The 23,312-nt window shown below is 43.9% G+C and overlaps 1 protein-coding gene across 1 annotated transcript in view; it reads left to right on the plus strand.

Annotated features, from left to right (window-relative positions):
* The window catches only part of PALM2AKAP2 (PALM2 and AKAP2 fusion), a gene marked incomplete in the record, with an annotated part of 417,966 nt that overhangs the window by 209,945 nt on the left and 184,709 nt on the right, over positions 1 to 23,312 (plus strand). The window contains 2 exon segments of the mRNA XM_033122412.1: positions 4,538 to 4,652; positions 5,567 to 5,588. Of these exon segments, the coding sequence (XP_032978303.1) occupies positions 4,538 to 4,652; positions 5,567 to 5,588 (137 nt within the window).

Genomic DNA, 23,312 nt, shown 5'->3' on the forward strand with positions numbered 1-23,312 from the left:
GTCGGTCAGAGGCTATTATGTGCACCTGTCTCCGCCTGAAGAGCCTCGATTAACCTTGTGTATAAATTACACTTCCTGCCCATTCTTTATTTTTAGTTCGGCAATATCCTACTTGGCTCCTCCAGGGAAGGCTGCGTTAGGTTTCAGTCATGAAACTACGAATCACTGGCGTTTCTAGCCCAGCTGCCATGACTTACTACTAACCCATGACACTGTTTCTTGGGATGCTTCTCAGCGCCAAGGACTCAGGTTTTCCATAGAAAGACCACAGCCTGGGCGTCCAGCGTCCTTAGGTCCTGGCCCAAGCCCACCCGTGCATTTGCAGAGAGACCTGCTACTTGGTCTGACTTGCTTAGAATAACATACACTGTCAGTTTTCCTCATTCATTCCCTTTGAGTGAAACTCAGTTGTTCTTATCGCAAAAGTCTAGTTTCATTGCCTTTTTTTTTTTTCTCTCTCTCTCTCTCTGTTCCTTCTCAGTTACTCTGTATCATGACCCAGATCTTTAGCGCTTGAACTATATAGCTGAGAGCCCTGAAACCCATAGAGCCATGGGCAGGCTGTGGAGACAGTCGGGCCAGCCAGTGGGCATCAGGTCACAGAGAACTCCTAACCACCTGGGGCTGCTTAACCAGGAGAAGCGCGTTACTTGGAGTCGGCCTTTTCCTTTTTTCAGTCAGCCATTTTTACACGATCGTATTTGTTTTAGAATCCTCTGTAGTGCCTAGCTCCAAGTCCAGCCAAACAAGCTCTGTAAATGTTGGTTGAATGGACTGGAAATGAATCGATGTGGAGGTGCACCCATTTAACCCCTCGCTTGACATGAGCAGCTGAGGCCCTGGTTTCTTCCCTGTGCCACCGCCTGTGCAAGCTGCCTTCTCAGCATGAGGCCAGAGGAGGCAGTTTTAAAAAGCGACGTATTGTTTTTATTCTGCTTAGGTAAAGAACACATGAATTTTTTTTTAATTGGGAAAATATTGAAAGTTAGAAAGAACAAAATTAAAGTCACCCAATATCCCATTACCCAGAGACAATTACCACTGATATTTTCCTATTTTCTCAATCTTAATCCTCATGAAGGGGTGCCCTGTATCCTTCGAAATTTCTCTGAAGATTGGGGGAAGTGGGGCAAAGGTAGCTTGTAGTCTTTCTAATCTCTTAGCTTCAGGTATTTTTGGGATATATATATGTATATTATATATTATATATGTGTACATATAATATATATGTGATAAAATATGTATTAGTGTATATCATACATGGTATATATGATAAAAATTAGGATATACACACACATATATATCATATAATATACATATATAATAGACATATCCCTATAATATATTAATATTTGAGCTATATCAGTTAGCTGTTATCACAACAGGACTTTATGACGACCTGCTCTCAAGCTCAGTGGTTTAAGAGAAAAATCATTTATTCTTGTTCATACTTCTGCAATAGATGGGGGTGTTGGTTGATCTAGGCTGAGCGCAGCTGAGTGACTCTAACTGAAGGTGCAAGTCTGACTGCGCATGACGTCTGACTCTAGGTTGGGCTCCAGTCTATTCCCCATGTGTTCTTCCCAGAGCCCAGGCTGAAGGGACAGCAGTTGCCCAGAGAAGCTCTTCGATGGTGCTGGCAGAGGCACAAGAGGAGAAGCCCAACTGAGCAAACACATTTCAAGCCTCTCCTTGTGTTGTATCTGCTAGCATCCTTTTGGCTAAAGCAGGTCACCATGCTGAGCCCAAAGTCAAGGAGCAGGGAAGTACCTCCCACACACGATGAGGCCAAAAAGCACATTGTGTCTGCTGAGGTACTCTGTCTTTTGCGATTCAAGTGAAATTTGCTCAGAACCTACATGGCAGGTACTACCATCCATTCTTTCCAGGAACCCTCTAGTCTAGAGCTCCTCTACTCATTGAATTAATTCAGTGTCTGGATCCTTTGACTGTGTGTTGTCCTTATTCCATGCTCATATTCCTGCCTCGATTCCAGCACCCCAAAAAATAATTGACACAGATGTGTGTAGACGACGTTGCTGAACATTTGGAATGCCAAAGGAGTTTTATATCTCCTTGTTTAATATCTGTGTGGCTTGGCCCCCTTTCCTCTGGCTTCCCCCAAGTCAAAGCTTGCTGAAGAATTCACCCTGGTCTCAGAAATCCTGACGGTCTCATCTTGACTGAACCGTGGCTTTTTGCACCTTGGTTCAGCTTCTTTCATTCATTCCACATACTTGTATTGAGCATTTGTGCCCTCTCCATGAAGAATCTATAAACTAGTAGGGAAAATTAATAATTTATATACGCTCTAACACAGAGAGTTACTAAACCTCAGCACTACTGATATTTGGGGCCAGACAATTCTGTGTTGGGGGGCTGCCCTGTGCATTGCAGGATATTTAGCAGCATCCGTGGCCTCTACCCACTAGATGCCAGGAGCACCAACTCCACTCTCCTTGTATTATGGACAAGCAAAACATCTGCAGACATTGCCAAATATCTCTTAGGGGCTAAAATCACCTTGGTTGAGAACTACTACTCTAACACATAGTAGACGTGATAAGACCGCTGATAAACCAAAATAATGTGTTAACAAATGTTCCGAGGAGGCGATGTTATTTCCTGGTGGTGAATCTGTGAAAGCCTCATGCTGTAAGTGGCATCTGAGCTGAGACTTCAAGAATGGTTACAGTTTTGAGATGGGTTTCTTAGAGCAGGGGAAAACATGGGGCACAAATGGGACAATAAGGAGTAGCTCGGTTTAACTAAAGCTAAGTGAAATAGGTGTGTTGGTAAGAGTGGGGGCCATATGGGTACTGGGAGGCTAGAGACTGTAGGGCCTTAGAAGTCATTGTAAGTTCTTCCACTTTTATTGGGAGTGAAATGATAAGTACATCTGAAGCTGTGTTCATTTGGAGGGGGTATAACTGTATATAGGGTTTGTCTTCATAAGCCAAAGTAACTGCTGCAAAGTCTCATCCAACCAGAGCTGCTTGTTGTGATGCCCAGGAAGGAAATGAAAAGGCCCTAGAGGGGCACAGTGCATCCTTAAATAAATCTGTGCCTCTATCTTGGTGTTCCTTACCCCTCAGAAGATCGCACGCTGAACTCTTTACTTTAGGTCTTGGTCTAACAGACTTGGTTAGCCAGGTCCCAACAGCAGATCAGAAGATGGAAGACAAGGAGGGGGAGGGAGATATAATATAGGCAGGCACCGATCCTATAGCAAAGCTTCCAGCATGACAGAGGGGAAAGAGACCAAAAGCAAAATTGAATGAATGAACGAATAAATTCAGACCAAATAATTCATGAAGTACAATAGTGTGGAGTCCTTTTGGCAGGGGACATCCATCCCTTCATAACCCCAAAGTCATTGCTGAATAATAGTGCCACCCTAGTATGCCCACACACTCAGTGTTTAACAAGACAGGAATATGTGAAATGCTGTAGAATCCATGTAGTGAGAGTTCAGCACAATGATGAGGAGCCGGTCTATAGTTAGACGTCCTGGCTTGAATCCTTGCTTCAAGCTCTGCAACAGTAAATTTGTTCCTTAACCTTGTCAAGCCTTAATGATCTCATCCGTAAGACGGGGATTCCTTTCTCACAGGGTCATGAAGAAGGTTGAATAAAGTAAGCCATATGAATTCTTTATTCAGTTCCTGGCCCAGATTTAGTGCTCAATAAAAGTTAATTTGTTATTATCATTTCATTGAAAGAGCACAGCTGCTGAAACGTCCCCCAAATCATAACTAGCTGCTGTTCTGGAAGAGTCCCTGAGTCTCCTGGCAGTGCTGAAATTTGCCTTTTAGAAAATATATAGGATAGCTATGAAAACTGAGGAAAGTTCCAGAAAGTAGAGGCAGTTGTATCAGTCTACTCCATCTTTTTGGCAGTAGAAGACAGGCCACTGAGGGAGATGACAGCAGGCTCTTAACCATTTCTTGGTAATGTATTTCCTTTGAGCAACACTGGTTTGTCAGGGTGGCTGGTTGGCCCAGTTGGTTGGAGCGTGGTGCTGGTAGCACCAGGGTTGCCAGTTCGATCCCCACATGGGCCACTGAGCTGCGCCCTCCTTAAAAAACAAACAAAAAACAAAAAACAAAACAACAAAAAACTGGTTTGTCATCCTTTGGCCAACATGATAGAAGAGCAGTTATTCTGAGATAGCTAAAGGAATATGAAGCTGTTTTCTATCAGATATTACGTCTTCTGCTGTGTAAAAATATCTGCCTCCAAATTAAGATTATGCACATTGATAGAGTTGGAGGGGAGACACCAAAGCATATTGCAAGTGGTGGCAATGAACTAGTGGCAGTAGCTCCGGGTGTTTTCCTTTGACCAACATCTGCTCATCTGCCTGGTGGCAAAGCTGAAAACACAGGATGCTCTGTAACGTGAAACTGTGGCCTGATACCTCAGCATAGTGTAAAACAGAGACTGTTAGGAAGTCACCCCACAGGAAGGATCTGCTCTCTGGCCCAGGGATGGCAGGACACTAAAGTAACCTGTCCTCTGTTTGTGTGTTTTCCAGGCTGGAGCAGGAAATACAGGCTCTAGAAAGTGAAGAGTCGCAGATATCTGCCAAAGAGCAAATCATCCTAGAGAAACTAAAGGAGACGGAAAAATCCTTCAAGGACTTTCAGAAGGTGAAGAAAACAAATGTGATTTCTCTAAATTATATCCACGGGGAAATCCTGACTGGTGCTTCCACGGGGAAGCACCAGTCAAATGGTGCCAACTGCACAAAAGGCCAGTTGGTATTGACGAGAAGGCTGAACCACACACTCTGGCAATGAGGGGCAGATGTGTGAAGACCAGTGCCATCTCTGCAGCTGAGAGTGGCCTGTCTTCAGGTGTGGGACCACCTGGCCTGCCAGGAGGCACAGAGAAGAGTTATTAAATTAACCCCATCTACGGCTGTCCAAACCCTTTATACGCCTGATGCCTGAAAAGTCATCTCCTATGGGACTCTAGAATCCTAAAACCAATTCTTATTAAGCAGATTAAACATGCTCCCTGTGGCTTTACTTTAAGTTTTTCCTTTATAAAAAGAAAAAAAAAAAAAAGGCCAGAGGCAAAACCAATCAAATGAACATGAATTCCGAGAGCAAAGTGTAAACACATACAATTTTACACTGCTGTGTATATAGCAAAGAGAGAAGAGAATCTATAAAGCCTCTAAAAAGCCTCTAAATATCTAAGGGCCTGCCCTCTATTTTATAACTCCTGTTTCCTTAGGTACCCATCAGTAATCGGAAAGCAATCTAAACAAATTAATTTTAAGATGGAATTTTTTGATATTACAAAACCAAGGGTATTTGCTGGGTAGAGAGTCGAAATAAGTCTCTACTGGGAGAAATTCAGTGTAAGACGGGAATGGGAAAGGTTTCCCTTAAACCTCAGCATCCCAAAAACGAATTTCCCAGAAGAAAAGAGAGCTTTGGGTTTGCCCACCAGTTAAATTGTGGGCCTGGGCCTGGGGGAGCAAGATGGGTTAAGTGGACGAGGGTCCCTGTCCTCATATGTGTAGTAACGCTCGGCCCTGCTTTTGTTTCCACAGAGCTTCTCCAATACGGATGGAGGTAAGTGTAAGCGCCCTCTGCCCTGTCTATAGATGGATGTTTTCATCCCGGTCAGCTTAGTTTCATGAACACAGGCTCACGAGGAGACGAAATGTGCTGGTTTTGTAAGGGCATCCGAAAGAAAGAGCAGCACTGTTGGTGGAGCACATCCCGAGTGTTCTCGGCCTCTCTCCTTCAGGGACTGTTTCTCGACGCACCGTTTCTAGTCTTACACAATTGGCCCGGCTGTTGTCCTTCCCATTCGTTTCCCCACTTTCACTTTCTTGAAAGATGCTTAGCAGAGTGTTCATTAAATCAGGACCAGGCCCCGGGCAGGAATGAACCCAGGTGTGCTGGTGTTTAGGTCTCCAGGTCACAACACACATCAGAAGGCCAATATCTGGTGTTTAGGGAACCTTTTCCTAAGACCTCTGTTTTTCCTTTGAATCTGATAACTGCAGTTTCTCCAGTCTTCCAGGGAGGTGGGGCTGGACAGAACTTCCGTTCCTGTGGGGCCCAGTGGCCCAGAGCACGTGAAGTGTGGGAGAGGGTCCGGCTTCTTGCTCCCATCCTGGTAGGAGCAGGCCCTCCTCTGGCTCTCCCTTCCCTTCCTTGCCCCTGCCCTCCTCTCTCCTTAACTGGGGCCCTGGGGATGAACTTGGGATTGTGTGCTTCTCATCCTTCACCTTGGTCCCCTAACCTGAGCCACAGACCCCTGAAAACCACTCGACTCCCACTTTCACTCTGGCCCTCAGCTACACCTGCTTTAAAATGTCAGCCTTGTCGGAAGGATCAGATACCATGTGCTCACCTGGTTCTTATAAAGTCAACCTCTCAAACAGGAGGAGGATCAGGAGCCAGAGTAAGAGCTGACCTCAGTGTTTTCCCAGTGTCACTTGGAAACAGTATACAAGAAGAGATTTTTAAACGCAGAGATGGATAAGGCAATTTTCTGGATTAGCAAAGATACTTGCACTAAGGATAATCCTGACTCCAGGAAAAAAAAATCAGTGTTGGGTATTTTGTGTGTGTGTATGTGTGTGTGTGTGTTGTTTTTTTCCCTCCCAGCAAGTGAAAGGCAGGGGATCTGGATTTTGGCTCCCAGGGTTACCTTTGGGAAGGTATTAAATGAAACCTCATGCTCTCAGTGTATGTGAGCAGGGACAAGTCAGGGCTGAGCCAGCAGGGACTCCAGGAGGAGGACTTATGGCAATTGTAGAGCCTTCTCTGGGGTGTGGCCAAGTCAGGGCTCTTGTTCTGTGCTTTAGGGGTGGAGCATGGTCTGAGGCTGTGACCTTGACTGTTTGGGGGGTCGGGGTGGATGCATGGGAACACCCGAGGCAGTGCACTAGTCAGCAGTAATACAGTGAAGTGTCAGGCGGGGATGGGGTACGGACACTGACCCATAGACAGCTAAATACCAGAAGGCTGCACGCCGACCTTGTATGTTTTCCCCTTTTTTTCCTCTCTTCCTTCTCAAACCAGGAACTTTCCTGGACTTCTCAGGGACGAGCCATGTCCCAGGGAAGGCTGTGTGGGGCCTGGCACCACACATAGTCTGTGGCATGTAAACAAGCAAAAATGAAGCCTCGTTATAAACTCTTGCCACTGTGTCTTTCCTTTTCACTCTACACTTCTCTCATTTCCTCCTGCATTACTTCCCACTATTTTCATCTGTTCACCTAAGCAGTTCCTAGAGCTGGCGAGAAACGTGATCATAATTAAAAAGAGCCTGCAGAGAAAATTGCCTTCACGACTCTGTCCTCCATTGCTTTTTGACAGGACGGATGATCTCATAGAGAAGAGGATACAAAAGTCTTAGGGATTCCAAGAAATGGCTGGGGGAAAGTTACTGTGTTCTTACCTGTCACCCTGGATTGTGACTCCTGCCATCTCTGGTTACAAGTTACTTGGGATGGGGTAGGGGGGCCTTCCATCACCCCGTATCTACTGGCAAAGAAAGAAATTTGAAGGAAGAAACAGATCCTTCCAAGAACATGGTCAATGTGTAGATCACTCTGTGGTCTGAGGGTAAAAACTGAAGCATATCCAGTTAAGGGGCGGTGAATTGTCTAATTATTGTCTCATTCTTTAATTTCAAAGGCCCCTTTGATGTCAAAGTTGCCAAGATCCTTTTAGACTCAACCGCTGTTACTAAGAACTAACGCAAAATTGTTATAGAATAATACCTTAAGAAAAATACCCAACTTCTGAAACACGCTGATGACAGAATCCAGGGCCAACTAAGTTTATATAACTGTACAAGATGCTGCAGATAATTAGCAAAAGCAGCCCTAGTTTAATGAGGTGCCAAGGAGATGGCTGCTGGAGTGTGCGTGTGTAATGACTCCACTTCAGGCACCGTGTGCCTGTCACCCTTTGCATGTCAGAGAAGGTACGGTTGGATCACCAAATGGCTTTTGATCACATGGTAGCCCTGACAATCAAGAGCAATATATTCTAATCTCAAGTAGAATTTCCTGGCCATACGCATTCTGATCCCACTACACATACTTCCTCTCCCTCCCCCCATAAGCACACTGTTATGTAGCAGAGTCTTCATCAGTTGGGTGGGTTGTTTTTACTGCCTTAAATAGGCACAGTGTCTTGTGTGTTGCGTACAGTGTGTATCTAGTGCGAACTCCATTCTTTACCCATGGAGGAGCTGGTGTGAAACCCTTGGCCAGAACTGATAAAGGAAAAATACCCTGGGCCTATCTCAGTCCTTGCTGTATGATGCAGATCTTCTTAAGTTTCCATCCCATCCCCGTCTGGGGTGGTCTGAAGTCATCTCCATATGGAAACCTTCACACCAATTGTTGGGAAATCTCAGTGTGTCTTCAAGTTGTGCAGAAGTCATGTGTTCGGGGCAGTTTTCATCAACTTTGTTTTTCTGACTTTGGCCGTTTCTGTTCTTCATAGCTACAGTAAATATTTAGCAGTGCTGGACCTAATAAGAAGCACTCATCTTAAGTTTCTGCTCTGTCAGTGACTGCTTTCTACCTTCTCTCACAGTGGGAAGAATCACGATAGACCACCCTGACTGTGGCAGGAGAGGGCAGTGTACTGACTGAGGCCGCGTAAGGACCTTTTTCCCACTGAAGCTTTGGAGGCCCCATTCATTATTCCTTGTGTTGGTCTATCTGACACCTTTTGGCTGCATAACCATAGGGGTTGCCATTTAATGATATATCAAAGGGGCTGCCCTGTGCTTCCTCATGCCCCACTCCTTGCCACTCCCTTATCTCTTAGCAGAAGCCCTGGAGCCTCAGACCTCCAAGAGCTGTATTCCGCGAGCTTGTAGCCAGTGAACACTACACAAAATAACTCCATCACCCACTCACATCTGGCAGGGAGCTGCCACCTGCGGTAAGCTGAGAAATAAGCACTAGGAATCACATACTTTTTCCGGTGCAGAGTCCCTGTCTGTGAGTGGCTTTTGTTTCTAGCTACTAAAACTTGCAGTATGCAGGGGTGCCCCAGAAACTGTATATTTAGCGTAGAATGTACTAGACATATGTGAGTCCGGTCCGTGTGTTCTCACCTGGTCTTAATGGCTTGAACCTCTATCTCATTTAAATGCAGGAAGTCAGATTTACCGAGATCCCATTCCACAGATTTCTGGAAATGCTTAGTGAAACTCAGAAGTTCTGTAAATCTTTTCTGGTCATCTCTTATCCCCTAAACTGTCGCTTTTGTCCCAGATTGCTGCTGTCTTCTTCCCATGGTCCACTGTCATCAATCTACCCCTAGCCCAGGACCGGTTTGTCCCACCTGTTGCTCTCTCTGGTCCTGCCTTGTGCTCGTTTGGGGCCCAGACCCTTCCCACAGCTCTCCACAGTTAGAGTAGGGGCTGCAACTGAAGTTCAGGAATACTGGCAGCATAATGTGCAACTTCAGACGTGTGGCTACCCTCAGAGCCCTGGCTCAAATCCAGGCCCACCCCACAGGCTGCTTGCTGGCCACCTCCCAGCCCACCATCTCAAAAGCCTAACTTTTTTCCTTGCAGTAGGTCTTCAACCATGTCTGTCTGACCAAGGGTCCAAGCTCTAGCACACAGAAGGCCCCAGAGAAAGACGGTAGCCTGAGCCTCACTCCAATCTAAAACCTGCCAACCTACTCCAGATTTCCTGGTTCTTCTCCCCCAAATGGTGGATATGGAAAAATCCATTCTCTGAGAGAAACCCCACTCGGTCCTCACTAACAGAGTGTGTTCTTTGCACTAAGAATCACGTGGTCCAGTTTCAGTACATTCTATATTGTTCAGATTCACACGTGAGTCAGCAATGGTCTAGCTGGTGTAGAACTGAACTAATCCTAGTCCTAATCCTAATTCGGTTTCGGTTAGCTGTCCACTCCAGCATGAAATAACAAAAATCGCAAAGAAACCTGCCACAACGAAGGTGGTATGGACACGGATACAGAGAATGGGACAGACGTAAGAGATGTGAAGGAGGTCGAGGCTAGGGGAATAACTGGACACTGGGAGGGGGAGTGAAGGGCACTGCCCACAACCCCAGCCAGGTGAACTGTGGTGCCAGTGGGCTGAGATACAGAGCAGAAGACAAGCAGCAGATGCATGAAGATAAGTCTTGTTTCGGATATGTTGAGTTTGAGGTGATTGTAGGATATTTAGTGGAGATATTTAGTATGCAGTTGGATGTAATTATTGATACGTGATTAGCATTCCAGGATTCTGGGACGTGGTTGTGACATAGGAAGGCATCACTTCACATAGAGCCCAGCTTTCTAGAATGTTCCTGCCTTGGCTTTTCCACTTCTCTCTGGGGCACACACAGATTCTTCTCCTTGTCTCACCCCAGAGTTTTCCTCCTCTGTCTGACACGTTGGCCCCTTGCTGATGGTCATGGCCTCCAGGGTCTTCCCTCCCTGAATGGGCTTGTTAAGGTGTATTCCCCAACGGAGCGGGTCCCCAACGGAGCGGGTCTCCCTCGTTTGCACTGTGAGCTGATGGTGAGTCCACTGGGTGTTGTTAGTTGGATCTCAGCATTTCCTGGCCGAAACACCAGTCTGAAGTACTGACATTGTAAATTCTAGAGGTATTTTTAAAAAGAAAAAGCAAAACTCATATAAAACTTATTTTCGGAATGAGTCAGGCTCATAAAGCTGTATTTCCAGTTCAGGGAACGAGACCCAAATCGATTTGTCAGTACTGTTTGATGCACATTTCTAGTTTGATGTCCCATATTAGGTCAATGCCACCAAGTCGATAATGGCTCTCACTGGCCCACCTCCTCCCCCCACCCCAGCCAAACTCATTGTACAGAGCTTTCCGATGAATCTTTTCATACATAGAGCAGTCCTGGGCTTCAGCCCTCTGGCCAGGATCCCTCCTGCCTCAGCTCCTCTGCTGAATACCAGCCACTGGGCAAATGCTTGTCTTTGTTTACCCTGATCCTCTCGCTCAGTGTCCGCCTCGGTGCTCCATTATGTAGGGCAGACAAGCTGCTGTCTCGGCAGTGAACCCACTGGGCCTCCTGACACTGTGCCTAATTGTATTCCCTGTTCTCTGCTACCAGATGCAGTAAATTACATTTCCTCCCAGCTCCCCGACCTGCCAATCCTCTATTCACGAACAGCAGAACCATCACCTGGGCAGGACGGGACCAGCAGAGCAGCTGGTAAGTCCTGGGGTCCATTTGGTTTTGATGCCAGGACTGGCCACAGGGCCTTGCATTTCTCTGCACTTTATTACTGAGCGATGCCCAGATATTATTACATAGAGGGACCCTGTCCTCAGCCCAGCCTCAGGCAGAATTTACAGGGGCCACACAGGGCAGACACTGGGCCGTGATGGACAAGTCACTGAGGACTGAATGGGAGGGAGTACTGAGGATATGGAGTCTGTCTCTCGTGTTTGTGGTCTTTATATCTGTCCTTGTTCTCAAAGTTAATCTGTACTCTGCCTCCAGGGATTTTTATGTTCCGTATGAGAATTGCACAAGATCAAATGAGCTCTGTTGGAAGCTGTGGGGAAAGGATTTTCAAAGTTTATGAGTATATTGGCAGAATCCTTTGGAAATTGAGTTGTTTGTATATTGTGAACATGTATTCCTAAGTCTTCCCATTTCTGGAATCATTTCTTAGATACTGGTATTTTTTTTGGGGGGGGAGTAGCAATTTAAAGACCATATGTTTCTTGCTAATGTTTCTCATGGTTGTGTTTACTGATTGTGGATTTTAGAAAATAGTACATTCATGAGTACCTAAAGAGGGCTATGCTTTACTCTGTTCTGTGCGAATGTGCCTCAGACATCAGAACTGGAAAGACGTGAACAAAAAAAATCTCTATACCAGTCTGTTTACTCTACATAGAAATGCACTGAGGGCCAGGGGGTTAAATGACAATGAATTGCCAAGGTGGCAGTTAGGGACAATGGAGATGAATTCAAATATGATATCAGAATACTCTTTAAAGAACCTGTGGTATGTCTATGTTAAAATAAATCACATCCGGATACCTTTTATGACACAAAACAATCATGGACTTTTAAGCCAGAGATCTTTTATATAGACCAAGCTCAATATTTTATGAAGCAAATAATCCCTCTTCATTTTAATGTAAAAGTAATATAAAACGGCAAGTAAGTATTGACGTGTTTGTCATGTACACTGACTAAATTTAAATACCTACTGGGTTTGTCTGTAAACATCTTAGCATATTACTTTACATACAGAGGCACACAGTTCTGGAGTTGGGTGGGACGGTAATTGGTGTCTGGTCAAACCCAGGTCAGGTCCACGTTTCCCTGGATAGTTACAGGACAGATAAACCAGAACTTGCAGCCTGTGGTTGTGGTACAAATGGATCAATGGCAGTGACTTAAACTGCAGACACTTTAAAATGCTGCAAAGTGCGCTTCTGAGATCAAGTTGGGTAATAACTGTTCACACACCTTCCCCCTTGTTATTAGAGACCTGTGTGTCGATAGTTCCCAAGTTGTGGGTAAAAAGCTTTCCAGCCCCTCTCCACACATTCCTGTACCTCACGGGACATGCCATATGGTCCAACTAATGGATCAGCTCATGGAGTGGGTAGGGCCAGTGTATGCGAATTCCTTTTTGAGGGAATATAAAAAGGATTGTCGCGGTGTTGGTAGCCAAAGAGTGTTCGATTCCAGAGTAGTGCGTTACTGTGGTTACAGTGCTGTGTACGTAGGAATATACATACGGCCATAACCTAGCATCCTTCATATTTAGAGGTGCTGCAAAAACATAACGATCCAAAGAGCAAATGCATTTTTTCAAAAGTATTATGAGATCAAAATCTTATAGAAAATAAACGTACATGTACTTTTGTTTATTGAAGAAGTAATTTGCATAAATGCATCTACTGTGGAAATACATATAAGCAGCGTTGTGGAAGGAATCACATTGGATGTGGTTTACTCCTTTGTCCAAGACTCATTCTGGAAGAGAGTGTTCAGATTCATTATCGATTGTGGTTAACAGTGACTACACAGAGCATGGATAGCATACCAACCGATGACACCGCTAGAATTCTCCTAGTTATCATCCATTTTGCTTGAGAAACATGCTTTGGGAGATTTGCACAAACTTAGGACCATTTTTATAAATGTTACTCGTCATTACTTAGTATTATGACAAATCATCTGGCTGTTTGGAGTTTGGGAGGTTTAGGATTCTTTTTAAATGGGAACTTATGTAGAATCATTGCTTTTCAGAATTAGGAGGCATCTATTCCAATCCCATGTTCAAACTTAGAAGCCAGGGCACAGCAGCCCTGCGAAGAGGTCCTCAAACCAGGGTCACACAACGTCTGTGATTGGAGCTTAGTCCCCCTCCTTTCTATCTATAATTGGTTCTGACTATTGGAAAGTTCTTCCTCTGATGGAGCTATCAGTCCTTATTCTGCCCCAGGAGCCACTCAGAACAAACCTAAGTTCTGATTTCCCTTTAAGAATTTGAAAAGGACTATCATTTCCTGTCTTCCCCAGATCCTCGCTCTACATCCCTGTAACGTCCAGTCTCTGCAGCTGGTCCCAAGATGATGAGATTGCTTTGAGACACCCTCCGCCATCCATCCCTGCCCCTCCCCTCTGAACAGAGCCCACTTTGTCTCTAGTCTTCCCGATGTGCTCAGGGCTGCCCAAGGCACTCGGGAGCGGCTGATCAGGCCACAGAACAGGACGCGATGCCACAGACCATTTGACTCACTTTGTTGGTATCATGACCTTTCAGGTTCAGGTTCTAAAGACTCAAAGTCATTTAACATGTGCCACTGCTCAACCTCATTTCTTGTATCCAGTGTAGTCATTGTTCCAGAATCATTTCAGTTGAAACCTGCAGTCTGTTCCCCCAGTTGTGTGCACACATGGCTTCACTTGTCCCCACGCAGAAGAACCTACAAGATTCTTTATTTCTTAATCTCAAAAGGCAAAAGTCAGGATGAGCTCTGCACCTTTCTGCCTATTGTAGATTTGATATGACTGTTACATTCCTTCTGGTTTGATTGTCTTTTGTGAGTGAGGGAGGTGGGGGTGGGGGGCGTCCCATGAAGTCACTGAGCAGCCTCAGTGGAAGGTGGGAGGGGAAGGGTGTAGGGAGATTTGGAAGTCAGGGCTGTGGTGTTCTCTCCCATTTCAAACACAGCAGCTCCTCCGTGCTTGTGTTTGCGTGTTGTATTTCTGTGTCAGATTTCATCTGAATACAGGGTGTAACAGTTTTGAACGTAGGAAACTCTAGTGTCGGCGTCTCTATCACTTGTCATGTGGCACCGCACAGCCTCACTCTTCTTCTAGTTTAGTATCACCTCAAGTCTGAAAAGCCAGCCTTCGACTATTTTTTATCATTTCACTGATAAAAACGTTGCATAGTCGGAATCAAAGTCAGGGGCCTATGACACACCGTTAAGGGTCTCCTGGCCCTTGGGAACCCTAAATTGGCACCTGTGGGGCATGATCATTCAACAAGTAAGAAGTTCCAGCAGTGTCCTACCACCCAAGCACGTATTTCTGACTTGTCCACAGAAATACAAGGGACCTTATGATGACCCAGATGTGCTGTTTCTCTGGTATTTGCCTTATCTGTCTAGAGACCTTGAACAAAAACGAAAATGAGATTCATCTCCATAGCTTCTGCCTGATGAACACATGCTGGCTCGTGGTGGCTTCTACTCTTTGAAAATTAACTCTAGAACTTAGCCAGCCATGACGTCAAGTTCACTTCTGTGTAATTTATGGAATGCCCTCCTTCTCAGTTTTGAAATTCAGAACTTCGAATGTCTGCCCCCAGCACCTTTCCAGGTATACAAAATCCTTGAGATGAATTCATCGAGAAGGGAACTGGGGCTTTGGGCCCAAATTTCTCTACTTTCCAATCTTCTCTACTCATCTGGGCTTCATTTCCCTCTCAGCAATATTTTTTCCGTCACTTTTCAGAATGAAAACTGTTCTTCTTGACCAAAACAATGGAAGCAAAATCAGATATGAAAAATTAGCTTTTGTTATCCATCAATATCACATAGTTGCTGACTTATTTTTGTGAATACTGAGGTGTCCTGGGACAATAATTATTCAAAGACATTCTTGATTACTGGGTTTTGAAGTAGAAATTGCCCTCTGGTATGAGAGGGAGAATCTACTCTGACTTAATTTCCTCATTTTCATTGTTGTTGACATTGAGTAGTCAATTTTACATTTGCAACCTCAAGAGAAGGTGTGAACATATATGTATACGCATAAACATATGCCTGAAGGGACAAGACTGCACATATGTATGTTCATTCAGTAAGCCAAGCATATGCATTGCTTCTTTTCCACGTGCCAGAAGCTGTGCCAGCTACTGAATATTCATTATATTGGAATCATCTCACTTCTGGGTGATAGTCATGATCTGGCTGTCTACTGCCCTCCGACTATACTTTACACATCACTGACTCACGAGCCACACGTGTTCATGGTACCACAGAATATCAAACCTGGACACCCTTTCATTATACAAAGGGGAAAAATGAGACCCAAAGATGGGATGTCATCTGGATAGGAATTCAAACTCACTGTCTTTTTCCCTGTTTCTTACACCTCCCATCTTAACTGACTAGTGACAGTGGGGGTGTCTTTTCATTCTTTACACGTGGCCCCTCAGCCTGTACCTCCTCCCAGTGGTCATAGTGAGTCAAAGGAAGTGAGCTGGAAGAAGCTTGAGTCAAAGGATCTAACAGTGATTGAATTTTCTCACAGAACACAGTGTCTTATTTTATATGCACGTGGCTTGATTCTGGAATGGAAGCGTGTCCGTTGGTATCCTTTCCCCTTCCTTGTGTCAGGCGCTCTTGTTTCCTCATTCCGTGGGCTCACTAAAGCCCTTATGGCTGCTCTCTTTTTGCCAAAGTTGAAGGGAACAGGGAACAAGAAAGTAAGAGAGCCAGGGGAGTAAGTTCGAACTAGAATCAGGCATTCTCTGCTCCTCAGGTCCATCTCTCTGGCCCTCCAGCATGTTCGGCCACAATAGCCTGATGAGAATCTCATGTTCACCGTGGTTTTTAGTCAGGTGTCTTCCCAAGGGGCCTCCCATTCTAGCCAACACCTGGCTGTTTCCAGAACCCTGAGGCTGGGATTATCATCCTCCATTATAGTGTCTCTGTTTCTTCACACTGATTCTCCTTATTGACAAGAGTGCTATGGAGGAGCGAGAGCCCAGTAAACCACAGAGACCCAAAGTCAAAGCACCAAGTCCGTCATCCATTCATATCCCCTTGCAAAAACTAGCCACTTTGGTTCTTAATCTTCATTAACAAAAGGAATGTATTACTGCCCTGTCTTATAGGGCTATTGGAAGGAATAGCAAAAAAAAAGAAAAGCTTTGTATATTCCAATCTTATTGTCATCAGTATGTCATGTTTGGAAATCAATAATTAAACTTGTCATTTTATAAAAAGGTCAAATATATGGTGCTGGAAGGAGAACTGACTCTGGGTGATGAACACACAATGTGATATATAGATGATGTATGAAGCTTTGTACACTTGAAACCTATGTAATTTTACTAACCATTGTCACCCCAATAAATTTTAATTTAAAAAACAATCAAACATACTTCCAAACTTCAGTCACCCTATTATTGGAACTTCCATCGAATTGTTTCCTTTCTTTTTTCTCTTGTCTTCCGATCCTTCCTCCAGGAAACGTAAGAGGGTTTTTCTTCAAATACTTTTCTTTATGTCCATGGGGCTCTTTCAAAATCTACGTTTCAGGGGCTCCCCAGAAAACCTTCTCACCTGAGCAGCACCCACTCCTCTTTTCTTTTTTTCAATGAGATGAGCACCGGAACCTCTCATCACTATACAGACGGTACTGTCCCAGTAATATCGGGAAGCGTGAGGGAAGAAAAGGGAGGATTTGAGAGTATTCTTTGTGGGTGGGGGCGAGTGAGAGGTCTTTGTAAGTGAGAGGTCTTTGGTGTACACTCCTTGGCATCAGTAAAAATTGATGCGTGCCCAATTGTGGGCATGCATCAAAATCAAAATGCTAAATTTGAAATGTAAGCCTTCTTTTCCTACTGGTTCATATCCACCCTAGTTCACTCTTGAAATAGTATTGGCTGAGAACTGGAGGAAAATATAAATGCTTATTCATAAACAACACATTTAAGATAAATGTTCATGTCTCCTGGGTGGTTTTCTGAATGTCTAATAACATTCTCAGATGTGTATCCTTGAGTCTAAATAATACCTTTGTGTTAAGCCAGAGCTTCTCAGAGTGTTCACCTGTGTATCCCTTAGTGGAGAAGAGAGTGAATGCAGACAAGGAATGTGGGACCAATCCTGAAGAAACCTGCTAAAAATTTGTGGTTCTTCTGAAGCCTTATGTTTTAGCTGGGGGGGGGGAGGGGAACTACAGATGGATGCTGTATTTTATGGCCTAACATATCTAGGTTTATTTGATCATAAAAAAATGTCTTGAAATGTTCTACCCTCATATTCTAAGAATATTTGGAAGAACAGTGTACCACATGTAAATGTAAATATTAATGTGTAACCTTAATGAAACCATGTTACATGTGGTTCAGATCCAGAACCATGTCACAAAATAGTTTAAAATCACAAGCTAAAATAAATAAGATAAAAAGGAACTCTGTTCTTTACCTATATTTCCAGAAGGATATTAAAAGGAATCCAATGCATATCTCTGCCCAGAAGCACTTCTCATATTTCCTTTTCTTCCCTCCACATATCACTGTTTCCAAAACATCATCTACCACCACAAAATGTTCCCTCTCTATCCATATCCCACACAACTTTTACTCTCTCTTCCATTAAACTCCTTTTTTTCTCTACTCTTTATTGTGTAGATCTACTTAACCCTTCCAGGAAAGAACTTCTCATCATCCCTCCTTTCTGTCCAGTCTCTGATTCTAGGAACAGGCAAAGACAAAATGAGGTTGGAGGTTAGGTTGGTGAAGGGAAAATTGGACCAGCAATGACAGCATTTTCATTGCTGAGCAGAGGAAGAGGGACTTCTCTAAAGATTTCCATGTTAATAATTTTTATCCTATCACATATGGGTATAAAAATAGAAAGAGTTTATTCCATATTCTGTATTGACTGCAGGTAGAGGTGTCATTTTGTTCACATATTACTGGATGTTTGGGAGATAATTAAATATTGTACCTACAACTGATTATTATTATGTCCCATGAGTGTGTTAATAGTGATAGGACATATTATTTTAACCCCAAAATGTGCTTCTTACTGTAAGTGTATTATTTAAAGAACCGACTTTTGGAGTCCATGCAAAATTGTAACTGCCTATTCTATCTGATGACACATTTTGTGGAAAATCAGGAAATTACTGGGACAAATAGTTCTCTTCATATCACCGTCACTGTGAGCCCATGTACCTCTATGACAAATATTGGTTGGCCTCCTGTTGTGTCACATAAGGAAACTCAACATCTTTGTGCTGAACAGTGAAACTTTCAAAATGGACACGATGAAAATCAAGCGTTGGATTTTGCTTCACAGTCTTTTTAGTTGAGTCTTGACCATGAACAGATTGTATTTTATTACACAAGCAAGTGGAATAGTATCATTGCTGTTTTTGTTTAACCAGTTCAAACGTTAATTACTGTATGTACCTTTTCATTGGTGTCGTATTATACAAAGGATCTGTGACTAAATTAAGACAACCAAATTAGACTTTTCAATTAGTAGCATTTGTTTCACAGGTATGTATATCAGGTACCTTCTGTACAAAAGGCTTAAGGTAGGTGCTGGCGGGGAGGGAGAATCATACAAAGATGTCAGGAAAATATTAGTCTTCAAAGATCTTAAAAATCTATGGAGCTAATAAAGCATTCCCACAAATAATTATATTACGGAGTGGAAAATGTTGACTCCTTCAGAGAAGTTTAGAAGATGTGTTCAGAGATGCTTAAGGAGAGAGGGATGACTCAGAGATGGGAAGATCAAAGAAAGGTTATGGAAGAGGGAGCAGTTGATCTGGACATTGATGGAAGAGTCCCATTTGGATGGATAGAGATGCAAAACGACATTTCAAGAGAAGGGAATCTTAACAAAAGCAGGACATGTTTAGGTATGGGATGGCATTATTTGGTTGTGCTAGAGGGAAAGTGAATGATAAAACATGCTAATGAAAAGAGAGTTGGATCTTCTTAACACAGTTGGAGAACTTACAGTTATTCAGAAAGAGGTAGGGACTCAAAGGGGATTTGCCTCAAGGCAAATTTACCTCCCTACCTCTTTCTGAATAACTGTAAGTTCTCCAACTGTGTTAAGACATGGCATAAGAGTCCAGGAGACTGCCAATGGAGAAGGGGTGAAAGGCAGTCTAGGCTGAGTGACAGCAGTCACAGAAGCATGTGGAGTGTCCTGGGAATAGAAATTTGTTATGGCTGGAGTGTACATGGAATAAGAGGGGCTGCAAGACTAGTCTAGAAAGGAAGGTTGCCGACAAATTCCCTAGGGAATTGATTGTATACCAAGCTAAGGAATTTGATGTTTATTCTATACAGACACAGGTTTTTAAGTAAGGTACAAACTGTGGGCAGGATGGAGCATAGGCCAGCGGGGTCAGCAGACTTTTTCTATAAATGGCCAGACTATAAATATTTTAGACTCTGTGGACCACATATGGTCTCTATCACATATTCCTTGGGTTTTGTTTTACTTTTTCCTTTTCCTTCCTTCTTTCCTTCTTTCTTTCTCTCCTTCCTTTCTTCCTTCCTTCTACCCTTCCTTCCTTCTTTTCCTTTATACAATCTTTTAAAAATGTAAAAATCATTCTGTGCACCTCTGGTCATACAAAAACAAGCCTCAGGCTACCTTTGGCCCTCTGGCCATGAGAAGAGACAAGTGTCAGGTAAAATCGGAAACAAGGCTATTATGCAGAGAGCAGAGGAGGGTCAGCCTAAGGTAGTGGTGATAAAAGTGATGGTGAGGAGACACATGGGGATATCAGATCTGAAATAGAATTGCTCTCAGCAATTGTTTGGCTATGGGTAGTAGGAAGAAAAGGACAAGTCAAGTGTGATTCTGAAGCTTCTTGCTTGAGAGACTAGGTGGTACTGGTATTATTTACCACCAAGACTATGGGTGGAGTTTTGAGAGATGATGGATTCAGTTTTGAAGTTGCAGAAGTTGATGTACCCGTGGGTCACCCAGGGAAAGGGTGCCTGGGGACAGTTGGCTTTATGGATCTAATGCCCAGTTTCCTCCCTTCCAGAATGTGCCTCGCAGGGAGCCTCTGAGGTGACAGATCTGAAAGGATGGAGTGTCCCACGAAACTAGAGCACAGGAAAGAGCTGGTCCTTGGGAAGCCCAGACTGGTAGCAGGATTTGGGATGAGTTGGAGAGGGTGAGACTAGAGCAGGTGGGAAGCTCTTGCAAAAATCTAGAGGAGGAAATAGTGTCTCAGATTGAGTGGTGGCAGTGGAACAGAAAGAAGGTGACATGAGAAAGTAGGATGGCACAGATCACTAGGACTTGGCTCTGTGCACGTGGAAGAAGAAAGAGGCCTTCTGGGGTTTTCGTCCTCAAATTCCAGTGTCATGGGATGACGGGACCTCTTTCTTGTTCGTTTTCTGGTTCTTGTTTCAGAAACCAAGCTAAGTGTCAGAAGTAATCACAGAGCATATGGTCTGACCACCTTAGTAGCTTTTCAGTTTTGCAAATATTCTATTTTAAAGTACAGTGGAGGGTAGCCATGTCCCATGTGCAGAAACCTTTGGTTAGTCTCCATTAACAGTAAAGGGAATTGTAGGAAAAAACAGAACACTTGTTGAAAGAACTTCTAAAAAATTTAAGATTTTGGAACTAGGATACATCTTAACCAAGGCCATTAGAATTGTCTGTAAGCCGAGGGTAAGCTGTCAATCAAGGTAGACTTGCATGTTGCCAGCCTCCCTGCGATTCGTGACACTGGATATCTAAACAGTCACTGATGGCCTTGTTGTAGCAAATCTTCTTTAGAAGTGTAAGTGCCAATGAGATATGGTACCTCTGTACATCTGTCTTTCCAGTGCATTAAGCTGCTGTGTTAAAATACAAATATAACCACCACTGTCCACAACGTGCACTCACGCTAACACTCAAGATGCTTGGCAGTTAGACTAGAAAGGGCACAAAACCATTTTTTTTGTCTGTTTGGCAATTAACCATTCACTGGCTTTTTTTGTTGTAACATGCACTTCCTTTCTCTTGTTTTCATTCAAGCTGTGTACGCCATGGAAATTAATGTGGAGAAAGACAAACAAACAGGAGAGACCAAGATTCTCTCTACATCCACCATTGGCCCAGAGGGGGTCCATCAGAGAGGCGTCAAAGTCTATGACGATGGTACCAAAGTAGTGTATGAGGTGCACTCAGGAGGCACCGTAGTAGAAAACGGAGTGCACACATTAAGCTCCAAGGATGTAGAAGAGCTTATTCAGAAGGCTGGACAATCAAGCTTAAGAGGAGGGCACGTGTCAGAAAGGACTGTAATTGCAGATGGGAGCCTCAGCCACCCTAAGGAACACATGCTCTGCAAAGAGGCCAAGTTAGAAATGGTACATAAGTCTAGGAAAGATCATTCTTCTGGGAACCCAGGGCAGCAGGCCCAAGCCCCCAGCACTGCAGGGCCAGAGGCAAACTTGGATCAGCCAGTCACCATGATTTTCATGGGCTACCAAAATATCGAGGATGAAGAGGAAACGAAAAAGGTGCTAGGCTATGATGAAACCATCAAGGCTGAATTGGTCCTCATTGACGAAGACGATGAGAAGTCATTGAGGGAGAAGACAGTGACGGATGTGTCCACTATTGATGGGAACGCAGCTGAGCTTGTGTCTGGGAGGCCCGTCTCAGACACCACAGAACCCTCATCCCCAGAAGGGAAGGAAGAGAGCCTGGCCACAGAGCCAGCCCCAGGTACCCAAAAGAAAAAGCGCTGTCAGTGCTGTGTTGTCATGTGACCACTTCTTTCTTCCCTTTTCTTCTGGGCAGCCTCTGTGCTCTTCACTTACGTAGACCTCACTGTACCACTAACTGCAATACCGTGAACTGGAAACAGACACCGGCCTTGCCTTGCAGTTGGATTGCTTTGATCTCTCTTATTTTGTCCCCCTTTCAGTTTTCTCCAGTTTCCTCACCTGAGAGACAACGTGCATGTGTGTGCTTCATTCTTTCCAAGACCTTGCTTTTCCTCTAAACCTTTCCTTGTGTCTTCAAGACTGAATCAGTTCTTTACTGCCTGATGGGAATGGACACTTCAGATCAGCGAGTTATCTAGTAGCCTTAATTCACTTGACCGGAATCAAACCCAGTGGCCCGGGGGGGAGGGTTCATTGTGTCGTGTGTTCCTATACCGTGCTCACACATCGCCACGTGGCTGACTTCACTTGCCTCCTTTCCTGTGGATCTTTGCTTTTATATCTTGTGTGGCAAAATGCTGTTGGCTCTAGCTGGTTGCTAGCGTAGCCAAAAGTGGATCTTACTTAGTCTGTCCAATCTAGGGTGATGCTTTTTGCTGCCTTACATAAGCTTCCAGATTACAGTATCGTGCATCTATGGCTTTCCTTCTGTTAAAACTGAAATCGAAGTTGATGTAAAAGAACAGAAGCCAGTGTTGTCACAGCTGAAATGTAGGGACTTGAGTCCATGACCTGCCTATCAGCAGCTGTCTCTCTTTCATGGCTTAACTAATGGACCCTTTGTATAAGAAGCACCATTTTTTTAATTTTCTAAGGACATGAAACAAACATCGTTTTAAGCATCAGTAGTGACCTCCAAACTTAGGCAAATCCATGAGCCTTGCTTCTATTCTCTCAAAAAAAAAAACAGAAAAAAAGAAAAGAAAAGTAGATTTTTATATTGTTTTCTTTTTCACGGATATTTTCTGATCATGTTAATCTATTTTCAATGTCGGGATCATTTTGAGGAGTATCTCTGCAGTGACCATAGTTCTAGAAAAGTCTTTCTGGCCTGCAGTGGTTGCTGTGATGCTCCCACTCCATTGCGGATGGTGCTGTAACTGAATTACCTGTTCATCTCACCTGCCCAGTTGATGACAGAGCCTTACTTCTGGACTCTTTTCTTTCTGTCCCCATTAGAAAGAGCATGTTTCCTGTAACGTTAGCATGTAGGTTTATCCACCCCTCAAAGTAAATTTTAAAATGTAAAAAAAAAATTTAAATGATTAGGAAAGACCTGTCTTTTCAACGTTAAGTACTTAAATTCGTTCCACAAATGCTCATTGAGTAGCA

This window comes from Rhinolophus ferrumequinum, chromosome 12 (genome assembly GCF_004115265.2).
Source record: "Rhinolophus ferrumequinum isolate MPI-CBG mRhiFer1 chromosome 12, mRhiFer1_v1.p, whole genome shotgun sequence".
In the NCBI taxonomy this organism is placed as follows: domain Eukaryota; kingdom Metazoa; phylum Chordata; class Mammalia; order Chiroptera; family Rhinolophidae; genus Rhinolophus; species Rhinolophus ferrumequinum.